Source organism: Diplodia seriata, assembly GCF_021436955.1.
Source record: "Diplodia seriata strain FDS-637 chromosome Unknown scaffold_8, whole genome shotgun sequence".
In the NCBI taxonomy this organism is placed as follows: Eukaryota; Fungi; Ascomycota; class Dothideomycetes; order Botryosphaeriales; family Botryosphaeriaceae; genus Diplodia; species Diplodia seriata.
In genome coordinates, this window is record NW_027117315.1 from 447,629 (window position 1) to 464,027 (window position 16,399).

At 58.9% G+C, this 16,399-nt stretch overlaps 6 protein-coding genes across 6 annotated transcripts; 3 read left to right on the forward strand and 3 right to left on the reverse strand.

The window, feature by feature from the left end:
* Positions 1-128: 128 nt before the first annotated feature.
* Positions 129-979, forward strand: SLS55_007730 (uncharacterized protein; the record flags this gene model as incomplete). Its single annotated transcript, XM_066779146.1, has 2 exons — positions 129-521; positions 650-979. 2 exons carry the CDS (start codon positions 129-131, stop codon positions 977-979), a joined length of 723 nt encoding a protein of 240 aa, XP_066629950.1.
* A 1,088-nt stretch (positions 980-2,067) lies between these two features.
* Positions 2,068-3,368, forward strand: SLS55_007731 (uncharacterized protein; the record flags this gene model as incomplete). The annotated part of the gene is made up of 2 exons (XM_066779147.1): positions 2,068-2,073; positions 2,556-3,368. The coding sequence occupies 2 exons, from the start codon at positions 2,068-2,070 to the stop codon at positions 3,366-3,368; spliced, it is 819 nt and encodes a 272-aa protein (XP_066629951.1).
* Positions 3,369-5,029: 1,661 nt separating this feature from the next.
* Positions 5,030-8,349, forward strand: SLS55_007732 (uncharacterized protein; the record flags this gene model as incomplete). Its single annotated transcript, XM_066779148.1, has 2 exons — positions 5,030-5,035; positions 5,110-8,349. The coding sequence occupies 2 exons, from the start codon at positions 5,030-5,032 to the stop codon at positions 8,347-8,349; spliced, it is 3,246 nt and encodes a 1,081-aa protein (XP_066629952.1).
* Positions 8,350-10,011: 1,662 nt separating this feature from the next.
* On the reverse strand, positions 10,012-11,277 carry SLS55_007733 (uncharacterized protein; the record flags this gene model as incomplete). The annotated part of the gene is made up of 1 exon (XM_066779149.1): positions 10,012-11,277. One exon carries the CDS (start codon positions 11,275-11,277, stop codon positions 10,012-10,014), a length of 1,266 nt encoding a protein of 421 aa, XP_066629953.1.
* A 548-nt stretch (positions 11,278-11,825) lies between these two features.
* BIM1 (microtubule integrity protein mal3) lies at positions 11,826-12,940 on the reverse strand (the record flags this gene model as incomplete). Its single annotated transcript, XM_066779150.1, has 6 exons — positions 11,826-11,888; positions 11,950-12,419; positions 12,482-12,559; positions 12,615-12,649; positions 12,767-12,838; positions 12,927-12,940. The coding sequence occupies 6 exons, from the start codon at positions 12,938-12,940 to the stop codon at positions 11,826-11,828; spliced, it is 732 nt and encodes a 243-aa protein (XP_066629954.1).
* A 649-nt stretch (positions 12,941-13,589) lies between these two features.
* SLS55_007735 (uncharacterized protein) lies at positions 13,590-15,244 on the reverse strand (the record flags this gene model as incomplete). The annotated part of the gene is made up of 4 exons (XM_066779151.1): positions 13,590-14,015; positions 14,066-14,760; positions 14,811-15,143; positions 15,205-15,244. 4 exons carry the CDS (start codon positions 15,242-15,244, stop codon positions 13,590-13,592), a joined length of 1,494 nt encoding a protein of 497 aa, XP_066629955.1.
* Positions 15,245-16,399: the final 1,155 nt, after the last annotated feature.

Genomic DNA, 16,399 nt, shown 5'->3' on the forward strand with positions numbered 1-16,399 from the left:
ATCGACCATACATCCACTTCAAACATTACGACCATTGATAACGTTATTTTATCGCATCCAAGTCAGCATCCATGTAAGTATCTAACAACAACGGCAACGCTAACAACAAAGGCAAGGCAAACAACAACATGGCCAACAACATGGCCAACAACATGGCCAACAACATGGCCAACAACATGGCCAACAACATGCCCGAAACCCCGGCTAACGACGCCCGCGTCACCATACTCAGGGAACGAGTCAGGATCTGGACGATGAGCGGCCTCGTCGATGACTATCTGGGCACGGAATCCAGGGATGATCTCCTGCGCGAGCTGCGGGAATGGATCAGGCGGCGCCTCCGAAACAACGCCAACATCGTAACGGAGCAGATTTCTACCCAGCGGCAAATGACCGCCATCCTCAACGCCCTAGAACCAATCATGGAAGTCATGATAAACACCGGGGTACCCGACCGGGACGGCGTGCTCCGCGTGAGGGACAGACACAACGAGATCAGAAACGCCACTGCCGTCGCGGATGTGCGTCTCACGTCGCTTTTCCCTCCTCTTCCCACCCACCCACCCCCCAACCAATGGCACCTTTTGTGCAGATAACGTAAGACAGGGGCAATGCAAACAAACACAGCTAACAATTCCTCTTCCTCCAGGCTTTGAACGCCGAACATGCGCGCCTGGACGACGAAGCCGCCTTCCTCACCATAACGGCGCGGGTCAGGCACGGAGTGAACTTGCCGGCGCCGCCGTATGGCATGAATCTGCCCACTTCGGAGCTCGACTACGACGTCGTAAGCTCCATCGCGATGCTAGACCAGCCGAACGTATCCCTGGGCCGCGCGGTGGTGCAGTTGGCTGAACAGCGCCGCCAGAAGGACCAACTGCAGGCACGTATTATCAGGCAGGAGGGTTGGCTAGCGGTCGCTATTGACTATGCGATGGATCTGGCTGCTCGTTACTCTGGAATGGTATTGGTTGGTTGAGCAAATTGGGGGGCGGGTGAGGTCTTCACCGATGATGGGTTCGCGCGTGGGACATTCGCTGTGGTGGTGGGAAACGGGGACGGCCGTTCTTGTTCGTGTGATATATTGCGGGAGACGCCGCATAAGGGCGGGCTGAGTGTTGCATAACGTCGTCTGTCGTCACTTCACACCCATTCGTCTTATTCATAGGACGCGTAGACAGATACATGGAAAATACTCACCGATGCTCTTTCTCCCCTTTATTCCTTCTACTTCCTTCACATCTCTTCCATGAGTTCCAACAAAGGGGGATGAAACTTTACAGCCCTACCTAAGTTAGCGAAGTGCTCAGTGACAATCTCATGGCGCCTCCTGGAGAGTTCTCATTTGTCCGTTTGAAGTTGGGGGCCACCGTTTGAACTAGCCTCCGCCACATCAACGGTACGCCTACGAAACACCTATCCAGGTGGTCGAAGAAGTAATGGTTTACAGTATGACGAGACAGTTCAAAGAACGGATATGGCCGGTTAACACGGCGCTACAAGCCAAAACTTCCACCGGCGCCGGGTAGGCATCGTGTATTGAGAGGACACGTTCCATCTTCGAGCAACGAAAGAATTGGAAAGGGTAACTCTTCAACACCGCACGACGATGTTCCACGTATAAGTGCTCGGCACTTCGGTAAATGGCCATGCACCGAGCTCCGCCCTTGGGCTTGCTCATCCCCGCAAAAACAATCCCTGTCCAGACCGCATTATTGCCAGGCCCCCGCTCCCACCCACCATGAGCCATCAAACCAGCTATAAGACCGTAGCCCTTGTTCTCTCGGCCGACACAGAAACACTCCCCCCCACTCGGGGAACGTGGAGCACTCCCGCCCTCCCGGAAGTTCCCCAATCAAGGGTGGGCGCCATGAGCGACGCTAAAGGCCTAGCCCTGCGGAGGTGCCGAGATGGCTAGCTAGCTAAAAACGAATATATATATATCAAGGACGATTGCACACCACCACCACCACCGGATATCATAGCTCCCAAACAAACAAAAAAACGTCCCACCCACCACACCAATTCCACCACACTCACACACAAACACCCCAATCCACAACCACCATGACAGTAGCCGCCACCACCTCGTCTCAGCGGCCGATCATACAAGCCATCGACAGCCCGCCAGGCACGGCATCGACCAGCTACGTCGTCTCGCTCTTCCGCGGCGAGCGGCTGGTGATCCCGTGCTCGAACTCGGTGATGCGGCTGCTCGTGACGGGGCGGGAGACGGGCATGGCCTTCGCCGTCGTGTCGACGGGCGGGGCGGCGGCCGCGCCCATCGGCTTCCACTACCACCGCGAGGCGCACGACGTCTTCCTGTGCCTCAAGGGGCGCGTCAACGTCTGGGCGGGCGCCGCGGCGAGGACCATGGCGCCGGGGGATTTTGCGAGCGTGCCGCCGGTGAGTTCTTTCTCTCTCTCTCTCTCTCTTTTCTTTTTTTTTTTTTTAAAAGCAAAACCCCCCCATACGAAATCTCACGCAAAGTGGCCGCGCGAAGAAAAGGACTGGACACTGCTGACCCGCCCAACCCCCTTTCCCCCGCTTCCCAGGGCGTCATCCACCAATACCAAATCCTAGGCGACCACAGCGAGTTCGTTGGCCTAATCGTACCGGGGGGGTGGGAAGAGTTCTTCCGCATCATCGGCGAACCCTACCTCTCCAACACCTCCGCCCTCTTCCCCGTCGACGACCCGCGCGACCCGCGCGCCGTCCTCGTCCCGAAACTGATCGAGGCCGCCGAGAAGTGCGACATGGTGCCCGTCCGCGACCACGCGGCCGTCGAGATCCAGCCGTGGGGGAACGGGGATGATGAAAGGCTGCCGGACGGTGTCGAGCCGTACTTCCTGCGCGCCGACGCGGGGCCCAAGTGGCTCCTCGACGGCAGCGCGGTCGCGCGGCCGCTCGTCACGACGGTGCAGTCGGGCGGCCGGTTTTCCGTCGTCGGGCTCGAGGGTGGTGGCGGCGGCGGCGACGGGGGGCACCACCGGCGCAGCGTTTTCTCCGAGGTTGGGGGGATGTTGAGGTGGGAGCGCGTGCATCATTGCTTCGTGGTGGTGCATGGGAGGGTGGGGTTCCGGGTGGGCAAAGGCGGCGAAGGGGCGGAGGAGGAGGAGGAGGAGGTCAGGTTGGCGGCGGACGACACCATTTTCGTGCCGGCGGGCGAGGCGTTTTCGTTTGAGTTTGAGAGTGCGTTTGCGCAGATGTACGTGTTTGCGAACGGCGGCGGCGTGGCCGAGTTGGTCATGGCGGTCGGACGGCGGATGGAGGCGCCCGGGAGCGTGCCGGAGAAGCCAATGGCCGAGTGGCGGGCGGAGCAGGTGACGGCGTTGGCGGGCGAGCGTGGGTTTGTGGTGGTGGAGTAGGAAGTGATGGATGGGTGAGGAGGTTGTCGACTTGGATTGCGGGGTTGCAGGACCAATCACCAGAATTCTTTTTTCTCCAACAGACATCCTTGAAGGTTGAGGCGTGGCTCGGGTTTCCCGAACCTATCATCAGCCTAGGCTTCCTCGGTGATTGTTAAGAGACCGAGCTCCGGTTCCTATCGTACCCTTTGCTGCGGGGCCCCACGTTGCTGTGTCACTGCTCTCCTGTAGTACTAGTGAGTCGAGGGGTTCTAGCCGCAGCATGTCGAAAGGGCCCCTGCATGTTTTCTCACCAGGTACTCGACAACGTCCTCCAGTACAGCAACTTTATTTTAGTACAGTATGGAAAAGAACTTAGCCACAAGTCTGGACTGAGGAATGATTGGATGGTGACGTTGCCGCACGAGCGTTGCACGCCACGTGGGTATATCAAGAAATAGTAATCATTTGACGGGCTTACTCAGGTTCAATCTATGCTGTCCTGTTTCGCCTCCATCCTTATCACTCGAGCCGTCGCTGTCGCGTGGGGACGATAGTCAGAGCGCGCGCCAGCCGAGCAGATTGGTCAATCGCCGCAAGCTTCATTTCTTAGTTGGCGTACATTACACGAACTGTTGCAGGCTGCGAGGCAATATCTCAGTCGTTCAAGCAGTCGCATCCCTGAATCAAAGGATGGCTGGAGAAAAGGTGTATGCTTCGCGGGTAGTTCCCTTCAGCCGATCCAATGGGGGTGTGTGGGATACCCAACCAGCGAGGAATTGTGTGCGGCTGATTGAGGACGGGCGACGACCAGGGCCAGGAGCAGATAAAGTAGGCGGGATACGAGAAGGCGGATGTTTGAGCGCGGAACTTTGATCCGAACCAGACCCTGCGATTGACGAAGGAGATGTCCTCCCTGGCATCGGCCGGCCCCAAAACTGGCCTGGTGTTCCCTTGCTGACGCCTGCTCCCCCGCACGCAAACCCAGCGGTGCGACGGCTTCTAGGCGGCTTCCAGAGCTCGGAGGTGCGCAACAGCAGTCTCGTTGGAGGCGGGGCGGGCCCGGCGCTGGGGCAGGGCTGGTGGCTGCGGCATGGAGCTGAGTACTGTGTAGATGGAGGTGGTTGACGAGACTGACTCGCAGCTCTGGACCGAAGCGAATTAGTCAAGCTTTACCAATCTGTGGGGCAGCGGCGCGTGGGGATCGTCGAGCGCTTGGCTGTGGCTCAAACTCTCCCTCGGTCAACCACTAGCAGCCCGTCCATTTTGCCCACACCTGAACTGCTGCTGCCAGCCTACCAGGAGACATGCGCGCCGCCGCCTGTCTGCCCCCGTCCTGACGCCCCGAGCCCTGCTTGCGCCCGCCCCACCACCAAGCCCGAGCCCCAAGCCCCAACAGCGGCGCTGTTGCGTCAACCACCCGCAAGAGCCCTCCGCATTCGACCTCCGCCACTGGCCGACCACACCGCGCCCGCTCCTTGTCCGCGCCCAATCCTCACGCGACTCGGCCTCCCTACGCAACCACCAAGCGCGAATTCCATCGGCTCCGAAGCTCGCTCGCCTCCCCGCAACCACCATGACCCGGGCGATCCCGCCGTCCACTCGCATTCACCAGTAGCATCCCCCTCCATCCATTGTCTCCAGCGCTCCGCCTGCCGCTCCGAACGCGCCATCGTCTGGGAATGCCTGTCACTGCGCGACCGCGATGGCATCAAACTTTCCCCACATGGACTCTCACGCTCAAGCAGACGTCGACAGCCAGCGCCACAACAACGATCCGCTGAACCTCACTGAATACGTCATGCCCGGCGACGGCCGCAACAATCCACGCCTCGACGCCCTCCTGCACGCCGCCCAATCGCCCTCGAGCATGTCCAACTCCGGCTCGTCCATGATGCCCGACTACACGCACGGCTCCTTTAACCCACACGGCAATCAGATGATGGCCTCGATGCCCGAAGGCGCGTCTGATGCCCGGGGGCCGACGCGCCCACAACAAAAATTGAGCATAAGTAGCATGCCTACCAATGGCGGCATGGCGAGTGGCGCAAGTGTGGACGGCATGGATACGGATACTAGCCCCCAGAGCGCGTTCGGCTTGGCCTCAGCTGGTTTTGGCGATGACTTTGGCCGCGATGACGGCTCGACCACTGCCGACGGCCCCAATAAGGATTACCGAGGAGACGACACTCCCAGGGGCAAGAAGAAAGATGGCGATTCGGATCACCAACCGTCGTGGGCTGAGATGAAGACGAAGGCTGGCAAAGAGCGGAAAAGGTTGCCACTGGCCTGCATCGCTTGCCGGCGAAAGAAGATCCGCTGCTCGGGAGAGAAGCCTGCATGCAAGCATTGCTTGCGTTCACGTATCCCGTGCGTGTACAAGGTCACTACTCGCAAGGCAGCCCCCAGAACCGACTACATGGCCATGTTGGACAAGCGACTGAAAAGAATGGAGGAGCGCGTCATCAAGCTCATCCCGAAGGAGAGCCTGAGCACCCTCAACGCGGTCCCAAGAGCTGTGGTTAAGCCCCCGCTTCCGGGCGCGACTCCTAAGAGCGCATCGGCCAAGAAACGCCCAGCAGACGAAGCATTCGGGGCAGAACTGGACGAGTGGTCAAAGTCTAAAGCACCAAATCCAAACACGAGCCGGAGCTCACAACCGCCAAGAGGCGTGGATGTCGAAAGCAGCCTGCTAACCGAGGGCCTCGAGAGTCTTCCTCCAAAGGAGATCCAAGAGCATTTATCCGAAGTCTATTTCGACTATTGTTATGGCCAGAGCTACCCCTTGCTCCACAAGCCGAGCTTCATGCGCAGGCTAGCAGCGGGGCAGGTGCCGCCTGTGTTGATCCTCGCCGTCTGCGCTATTTCCGCGCGCTTCTCAACACACCCTCAAATTCGAACGGAGCCCGCCTTTCTGAGAGGCGAACACTGGGCCAGCAAAGCTCGAGACATCGCGCTTAAGAGATACGATACCCCGAATATTACGATACTTATCACATACCTGCTGCTGGGCTTGCACGAGTTTGGGACCTGCCAAGGCGGGCGGAGTTGGATGTTCGGAGGCATGGCACAGAGAATGGCATACGCTCTGCAGCTGCACAAAGACCTGGACCATGATCCACTTGGCAAGGAGAACGGTGACAGGGCGGAGCTGAGCTTCACTGACAGGGAAATCAGGCGGCGGACAATGTGGTCTTGCTTCCTCATGGACCGGTTCAACTCGTCGGGCACGGATCGCCCACTCTTTGTCAGCGGCCAGTTCATCAAAGTCCAACTACCAATACGAGAGCACTACTTCCAGATGGAAATCCCCGGCCCGACTGAAGACCTCGAAGGCAACGTCAGGAATCCGGTAGCAGAAGATGCTGGACAGTTGGCAGATGCAAAAGAGAACATGGGTGTCGTGGCATACCTTGTTCGTGCGGTTGCCATCTGGGGGCGCCTCATCATGTTCAACAATCTGGGCGGGAAGGAGCAAGAGCGGGTGCCTATCTGGTCGCCACAGTCCACCTTCCAGGAGTTGAAAAAGTCAGCATACGATTTCAAGGCGTCCCTGCCCGAGAGATTAGCCTACACGCAAGAAAACCTGCAAAATCACGTCACAGAAAAGACCGCGAACCAATTCATCTTTCTCCACATCGTTTACCACCAAATAATCCTCTTCCTCAACCGTTTCGCGCTACCATCACACGCCGGCAGCCGGCCGCCTCAGGACATGCCACACCAATTTCTCACCGAAGCTGCTCACGCAGCCCTTGACGCCGCCAACCAGATATCTCTTCTAGTTAACGAGGCCTTGAATTACAATGTTGTTGTCCCCTTTGCAGGATACTGCGCTTTCTTGTCAAGTACGGTCCACATCCGCGGCGTATTTTCCAAGAACCCGAAGCTGGAACTGGCTTCAAAGCGATACCTCGCTTACAACGTCAAGTTCTTGAGCAGGCTGAAGAAGTACTGGGGAATGTTCCATTTCGTCGCAGAAAACCTAAAGGATCTGTATCGCCAACACGCAGACGCCGCCCTCCGTGGACCCGCCGCTGTCAATGGTCGACAACCAAGCATCTTCCAGTACGGAGATTGGTTTGACCGGTACCCTCACGGCGTGTCTCGTACAGACTACGAAGACCCAGCCGCCGAAGTCAAGAAGGAGGCCGGCACGGATGCCGTTCTGGGCCAGAAGTCAGACTTGCAAAGCGTCGAGGAATTCTTCGCCAGCCTCTCGCCGGCCTCCAAGACGGCGGAGCAGGCGAAGAAAGGCAGCAAGAAAACGAAACAGGACAAGTCGAGAAACGCGGCAGCAGCAGCGGCGGCGGCAGCGGCGGCAGCATCAACAACGTCTCCCAACGCGCAGGGCAACTCGTCACATCAACTCTCGTCGCCACTGGACCACCACCCGCACATGCACATGCCGCAGAACCTCGACAACAACGCGCCGTCCTCGGCCTCGTCGTCGGCCTTCGACCCGGCGGCGGCGGCGTCGTTCCTGCACCAGAACCCGCAGCAGGCATACGACTTCCTCGGCAACAACGGCGGCGGCCCTGGCCCGGATTTCTCGAGCCTCAACCACCCCATGTCGGCGCTCGACCGGCAGATGGTGCTGCAGAGCTACGCCACCTTCATGGACCGCCACGAGCCCTTCGCCCTCGACGTCAACGCCTTCAACGCCTCGCTTTCTTCCGGTCAACAACAGCAACAACAGCAGCAGCAGCAACAACAACAACAACAACAACAACACCAGCCCGCTAGCCATCCCGCCGCCGCTACTTCTCCTGCTGGCTTCTTCGCCGACCCCAGCGCCGCGTGGTTCATGCCGTTCAACATGGACCCGCCGACGGCGCTGGGCGACGACTCGGGCATGTTTGGAGGGCCGCAGGGGTACGGTTTCGCGTTCGACGCGAGTTCGGTCGTCGGGGCGGACTTTGGGAGCGGGTTGGATGGGTTGGGGCCGCTGAATGGTGGCGGTGGTGGTGGTGGTGGTGGGGATGGGGGGCATGGGGGATGAGGATGATGAGTAGGGGGGGGGGGGGCACTGATTCTTTATTTATTTTTTTCTTTCGTTGGCATTTCTGGTTTCAAATGGAATGGAATGGATGGACATGGTAGACGCGCGGTATAGGAGGCGCTTTATTTTTTCTTTTTTTTTTACACACCCGCCTCTGGACTAGTTGGTTGATTGACGGACGGACGGACCGACCGACCGAATGGGTGGATATGCTTGGTACATGGTTCTTTCTTGCTCTCTCTCTCTTCATCGCTTTGACGTGAGGAGGGAGGGATGTGGATTGGATTTGTTGGAGGCTTGGGTGGGGCGGTGGGAAGTAGGTAAAGACTTTTGTTTTCCCCCGTTGCTCTGGGTATATACAACCCGACGCTTTTTTTTTTTTTTCAGGTGCATGGGTGGGGATGAATGAATGGGATGGGGGTTGATGAGATTTTTGCTGCTTCAAAAGGAGCGAACGACGCTTGCGAGCGTGCTTGCCGTCTTCGTCTGCTTCGGTTTCCTGCTTCTTGTGTCACTACGCGTGTATGACGTCTATATGCGTGTGTGTGTGTGTGTATGTATATCTCCGCATGATGCTGCTTTCTGTTATTGAGATGTCGCACCACTGCGATCTCCTGTTCTGTGTCGTCTCCCCGTGCCTCCTCCTCCCTTTTCTACCTCTTCCCACGAAGTCTCTCCCTCTTTTGTCAGTGTCAGATGCTGCCATTATGAGTTCTGAGATCTCGGCGGGAACCTAAAGTTTTTTAGCTTGGAGGAGAGATGTTTATAATGCTGGATTGATTCTACAGGGGGAAATCAATTACTGCACCGGAGGAGATGTGGATTTCATCACATTGTATGTATGTATGTATGTATGTATATATATATACCATGCGTAAGCACTACCCAACCGGACGGGAGCGGCGATAGATTTGAAAGATAGGAGTAATAACTGAACACCATCAGCGGTAAGTGAATTTTTATTCTTTCGACCCCTCCTTCTTCTTTCTTTTCCCCTACTACATTGTGTGTGTTTGTGTGTGTGGAACCCGCTGTACGTGTCCTACATATATCTCCACAGCTTAACGGCGGTACACGGGATAGTCAATAGCGAAAAATAACAGATACGCGCAAGAGCAGGGGAGAAGAAAAAAGGGGGTATATTCAATCCAAACAGAACAACGATGGAACGATGAAGACGGGAGCAAGTAAGCGAAAGTGGAACTGAGATAGAGATAGAGAGAGAGAGAAACGTTTAAGGAACTTGCAATAAGACACCTCCACTCCAACGCCCTTGCTTATGTGATTGCCGATTCCCTCCCAAACCAACCATGTAGGTCAGTTCACGCATGAAGGGAAAGAGAAACGGCACCATGAATGCAATGTCAATGTGCAGAAAAGAGAGAGAGAGAGGGAGAGGGATATGGCGAGAGAGAGGGATGGCAAACCCCCTCAACAGAGTCAACCTCTCAAAGAACAATAAGAAAAGCCCCAAAACTTGCCGCCGAACCCAAAAAACACATCTTTTCCCTCCCTTTTATCCTTTTTGTTCTTTTCTTCTTCTTCTCGACATTCCTGAACCCATCATCACCGCCTCGATCTGCTCTCTCTCTCTCGTCCTACCGATCTATTCCTGGAAAAAACACCCCCTTTCCCCTTCCTTCCTTCCTTCCTTCCCCCCCTCTACCTGATCTTATCGATCCTCTTCTTCGCCACCCTGACCTTGCTGTCGACGCGGTCCACGTCGTCGTCCAGCATGCGCAGCATCTCGTTCTGCAGCTGCAGCTCGTCGTTGATCTGGACGCCCATCTCGCGCATGCGGCGGACGGCGTGGCTCAGGTCGGCCACGTCCTCGTCCTGCTCGCGCATGAGCTGGCGCTGGAGCTGGACCACGCCCGTGTTGTCGAGCTCGCGGGTGCGCGACGTCTCTTTTGCGGGCGCGCCTAAAGTCCGCTTCGATCCTCCGTTCGCACCACCGTTGCCGTTCATCAACCCGCCGCGGAAGAGATGAGCCTTGTCTGCCGGCGACGCCGTCGCGCCTGTTGATGCTGGCGCGCCCGCGCCGCTGCCGCCCGCCGCGAGGCTCTTGACCGCGAGCGCGCCCAGGACGCCCTCCAGGCCCTCCTTCTCCTTGCGCGCGCCCGACAGCAGGTCGCGCCGGCGCCGCAGCTCGCCGTCGCCGAGCTTCTCGATGGGCGCGTCGCTTTCGTCCTCGATGGCGACGGCAACAGCCCGCCCGTTCTTCTTGTTGTTGTTGTTCCCGTTCGCACCACCTGGACCCCCCTTGCCGCCGCCGCCGGACAACCGCCTCAGCCCGTCGTCCAGCGCCGAGATCAGCGTGCCCGCCAGCACCAGGTACTTCTTCGCCGCGGCGCCCGCCTCGTGCTGCTGCTGCGCCGTCTGCGCCTGCTCGCGGCGCGTCAGCGCCAGGCGGGCCTGGTGCAGGTTCCCCTTGAGCTCCTGGTGGACGGCCAGCCAAGTCGCGGGATCCCTGATGCCCACGGCGCCGCCCTTGCCGGGCTCCCAGTGCCCCCCTCCTCCATTACCATTGGCCTTATTGCTGTTATTCAAGCTCTCCGAGTACGGCGACGAGCGCATCGTGGTGCCGAGCTGCAAAAAGGTGCGCCACGCGCTGGTGTGGCGCCAGCGGCCGTCGTCGGCGGCCTCGACGGCGCGCAGGTACGCCTCGAGGTCGCGCCGGCGCTGCTCCGTCATGGCCGGGTTGTTGACGGTGCGCGTGAACCACCACGACTTGGACGGCAGCGTCGCCGGCGGCGGCGTGCCCCCCGCCTGCGCCGTCAGGTCCGCGTGCAGCTGCACGAAGTCGCTGTACCGCTTCGCCGTCGTGATGGTCCGGATCGGCTGCTGGATGCGGATCGTGTAGATGGTGAAGGGCTTGTCCGTCGCGCCCGACACCGAGGTGCTCGGGATGGAGATGTCGAGCGGCATCGTGTCTCGTCGCCCTGTTCGCTCGCTCGCTCGCTCCGGTTTGGGCGTCGTGGATGTGGTGGTTGGGGTGCGCTCTGACTCGGGGGGAGCGGGCGGGTGTTGGAGCACGGAATCGGCTTGGGAAAAAGGGACGGAGTGCCGTGTGGTTCGCGCGGGTATATCAGGCAGGGTATCACAGGGTCGTTAGGATCATCAACTGGCGGTAACAGTTGTATTGCTGGCGCTGAGGGGAAGAGTGGAGTGTCTCGTGTGTTGTCACAGCAGAGGCGGGAAAGCCCCAGCCGGGTCAGGGCGCCGATCGTGATGCACGAGCCACAATACGTAATGCGGCTGATCATGAGATAGGAACTCCCAAATGCCAAATTCGCACATCGCGCTCAACGTGCCGTACAGCGCAGCACTGTGGGCCTATGAGAACTATGCCGCCTTCCTCTTTTTCGTCTGCCGCCAGCAATCTGCAGGGTATTTCTCGAAACTGGTCAACATGACCAAATGCAACGCATCGCCGTTCTCTACCATATATTTCCGCACCTGACGCCTCCCCGAATCTAGAACGTCTCCTCCTCCAGCTCGCCCTCGCCCTCGGCTTCGGCCGGGATCTCAAAGCCCTCCTGCACAGCGGAAAGGATCAGCGCTTTGTCACGTCAGCGGGGGCCTGCGGAAAGAACTCACCTCCGTCGAGTAGAGAATCGTCTGGATGTTCTTCAAGATGTCGTCCTCCTTCTCGAGCTCCGGATCCTGCTCAATCGCAGTCTGGATCAGCAGCTCAATGTCCCGCAGCTTACTGAAGTAGAAGTCGCGTTCCCTCTCGAGGCCGGCCACCGTCTCCTTCAGAGCTCCGTTCTCCTGCTGGAGCGCCGCAGTCTGCGCGTTCGACTGCGGCGTGCGGGCGCGGGCGGCCACGGGCGCGGCACCGCCGGTCGGTCTGCGCGTGGCACTGGACGAGACGGAACGGGCGCCGCCAGAGGGCGGAGGGGCGCCGGAGCCCTTTCTGCGAGCCGGGGCATCGTAGTCGCCACCGGGGTAGTACTGGTCCCAGTAGCGCTTGCAGAACTGGAGGAACTCGAGGTTGTCCTGCATCTTGCACTTCACCAGCTGCTGGACGTGGACGGGCCTGTCGATGCCATGCTTGGCGAACGTGTCTGCAGGGCGGGGGCGTTAGTAGGCGGCAACGCGGGGCGGCGCATGGAGCATGGAAGCGTACTCTGCAGGACCTTGAAATTCTGTAGGTACTGGTACTCGGTGTTCGCGTTGAACTTGACCCTCGTCATGGCGACATCAACTGTGAAAGGGGTGTTAGTGGCACACGAGATCCGCTGCGATTAAGGGGTACCTACGGAAGATGCTGTCGAAGATCTGGCAGTAGGGTGCACTGCAGAAGCTGCATCAGCAACCATAGCCAACAAGTGACGCCTTCCATTGTGTGCACGAGCGAACAGCAGGCTGTTTCAGGGCCGGGAGCGGCCGGGGCAGGGCGGCAAAAACGTACCCACTACCGCATTGCTCGACCTTGGTCAGGTTGAGCTGGAGAAGGTTGTTGAGCCACGCAATCAGCTCCTGTCTGCGAGCGAAGTCAGCGGGAAGTCGGGCGCAGCGGCGGGGGCGGAGCGGGGGTTGGGCGCATGGAATTGCAGCCTGCCCAAGCGTACCTCGACTCTCCCATGGTGGCGGCGGGCTGGGTGACTGTGAGATGTGGACGGAGGAATGCGCGCGCGATAGATGGCCGATAGATGGACGGCGGACAGCGGAGCGGCGGGGTGGTGGGTTTGGGGTTGCGGCAGCGGCGGAAGTGGAAAGGGAAGTGTTTTGTTGTCACTCGCTCCCAGTCATTTCAGGTGTCGCGATGGCGGGCGCTCTGGGAAAAGGCCGACCATTAGCCGCGCTGCCCCTCCATGCCAGCCCAGGCCAGTCCTGACATCCTCAACCAACCCTGCCAATCGCTTCTCAACCCGCTGCGGAACCCCGAACCCTTCGCCGTTGGCCAGCTGTAGTCGGCACCATTTCCGCCCTTCGCCCGTTTGCAGCCGTCATCGCGTCCAGACGAGTGCGCTGGACCAACCAAGAGCGTTCGGCACCATCTCACGTTTCACAAGTCGAAAAAAGGTAGCCTTGTGTGGGTAAACGTTCGTTGAATCGTCAAGCTATATCTACACAAGCGCCGGGTGCCGCGCGAAGGATCCGTAGTAGACTCCGATGTTTACACTCTGCCCTTCCTTTTCCTCACGGCCCTGCGAGGGTATCTATGTCCTACCATCCTCCTTACAATGTTTCTACTTTGAGAGTTGCTAAAGAAAAGGCTCCCCTTCTGCCCTTCACGGCTCGCCCCGGTTCGAGTTCTTGCGGCCGTAGAACTCCCGCTGGGGGCTGACGCCTCCAGGACTGCTGCTGCTGTGGGACGACATCTTGCGTTCCCTGCGGTAGGCTGGCGGACCAGCCATATTCTTCTTCCTCCTGTTCTCACCGAGGATCGCGCACGCCATGTACGTCACCCAGATGAGGCCGGCGACAACTCCATAAGCGATTTGCCAATCTCTTGGGCTGCCAGCAAGCAGGAGGCCGAGACCGCCGTTGATGATGCCGAGGGTGATGAGAATCCGACCCAGCCAGATGTGGATGTAGGACCAGAAAGTGCGGTGGCCGTACTTCTTGAAGAGCTTGTGATGCAGCCAGCCCATGACGGGCATGAAGAAGGCGAGGGCGAAGACCAGCAGACCGATGACTCCATGATAACTCGAGATCTGGCCAAAGTTAGCTAGGAGCACACGAAAGGACCATATCGAAGACTTACGTATCCACCAAACTGGCCGATGTAAATACCGAGACCGACCGCGGCAATAAACATGCAGTAAGCAAAGACCTGGAGGCCGCCGTGGAACCAGACGAGACCGGGGAAGCTGAGTGTCCGGATCGCAATAGCACCCAACGGGAAAAAGATTACCCATGCAAGACAGGCCAGGACAGCGTGAGCTATCGTCATCCTCTTAGCACGCTCATACATAGCCAAAGCCTCACCGCCGCCGATCTGTTGGCCAGAGTTGCTACCACCACCAGACGTTTGGCCCGGGGCGCAGTAGTTGGTTCCCGAGTCTTGCCTCTTGTTATTGTCACTGCCCCAGGGAGAGCCAGTGGGCCTGCTGCCGCTAGAGCCCCAGGGAGGCCAGTTCTGCGTAGTAGACGTACCGGAGCCGGAGCCGGAGCCGGAGCCAGAACTTGAGCTGGTCGGGCTGGGGACACAGTCCTGAGTACCACTACTACTTCCTCCAGTGGAGGTAGCGGTGCCGCTCGCAAAGGGGTTGGCGCTGCTTCCACCTTTGGCGGCGCTGAAATCCCAGTCCCAATTGCCGTAATCGCTGGAGTGCTGCGAGATGGACTCACTCATATCGTCGGAGTCGAGCGCGCTCCCAGACTTACTTGCGTGGATCCAAGTCGCGGAACTAGAAGAGAAATCCATGGAGCCGCCAGACCAGGTCGAGCAACTTGCGCCTGCGAACTGTTAGCTTGCAGGGTTTCAAGCAGAAACGAAAATGGCTTACATTTAAAGTTGGCAGTCATTTGACCGCCGGACACGCCTGAGCCCTCAAGGAGGGTGATCTGGGCGTCGCTGTTGTATTGCGGCATGCTGTGGCCGGAGCCGAGACGCGGCGAAACGGTGACATTGTCACCGCTTGAAGAGGTGTACACGACAAACATCTGGGAGCCCGACATGGAGCTGCCCTGGCCGATGGCGACCCATGAGTAGGAGGTGGGTGCAGTGATTTGGAGAAAGATGTCTCCACTACCGGAGCTCGCAGTGTCCTCGGGAATGTTCAAGGCGTAGCAAATCTGGCCATTGCAATTTGAAGAGGTCTGGGCGGAAGTGGTGGATGCTGCAAGATGTGTCAGCGGGGGTTCAACTAATGGCAAGGAACAGGAAAATCAACGACATACCGAGGCCCAGCAGGGCAGCAGCAGCAATGTGGTACCACATTGTGCGACTTGGAAGAGATGGGACCTGCGGAAAATGCGGGCTGAAAGAACGCGAGGCGGCAGGTAATATGTATGCAAGCCACAAAGGCCGAGAGCTATTGTTAGCTCCCTTTATCAGCTGGCGGGGGATGAAGACGGGAGCAAAGGGGCGTCGTGGTTCCGGTGGAGGAGGACAACAGGGCTCTTAAACTACGTGACAACGGTGCGTGCGAGCCGCCAGCGACTGACAGTTCAGTCGATGTCGACTGAATAATGTGCTTCAACAGGTCGACGCTTGCCCCGAAGCGGGGATCCGACGGCAGGCTGGGAGGACGCATTTCCGGCCGCAGTTTGGCAGCCATGGCTTGCGCGTCCTGCTCTCGGCGCGGCTGCACGCTCAGCTTACCTTACCTACAACCGGGTCTCCAAGGGCTGGGCGAAGGCTGAAGAGAAGTCGGCTTAGGCTCAGCGTGTGGAGGCGGAGCATCAAATCGGGCGGCGTGGATTGGCAGAGGGCCAGGAACGGCGCGCGCCCTGGTGCGTGCCCACGCGGCCCTTGTGCTCAGTCACAGCACTCGCCCTGCCTTTGTGCCGCCCTCGCGTCCTTGTCCTCGCCATGTGCCAGGCTGCGGCACGTCGCTTGCTCCCGCGATAAGCCAACGGGTGAAACGGGCGATAACGAAGACTCTTCATCAACATCCCACCGGCTCTGCTGCTGCTCCAACCTTGAGGCTGTGTCCGCCATGGCCGCAACTGGCCAAGCGCGCTATCACTTGGCTTCTGACACATGTCCGCCATTGCTCAACAAGCTCGCCGGCCACGTTGATCGATCAACGCCTCTGTCTCTGCACCAATCCCCCCGCGTCTCATCTCGCCAGCCTGACGTGTGCTTGCTCGTCACCCTGCCTCCGCCCGGCCAATCCGATGCCGCAAACGGGCGGTTGGTCATCCAGCGGATCCGCGTAACCAGAGCTCGCCCGACCCTCGTTCGAGCTCCCGGTCCTTGCTTGCTACAACACCTGTCAGGATACCTGACGATCCCCAGGCACGGCGGTGCTGACGGTATGACGCACGTTTGCAGAGCCAAGAAGCAGAGTCACAGGCAGGGCCGCGCAATGATGCGGCTTAGAGGTGCTCCCTAGCTCTCACAGCGAACGCTTCCCGCGGCCAGCTCTCA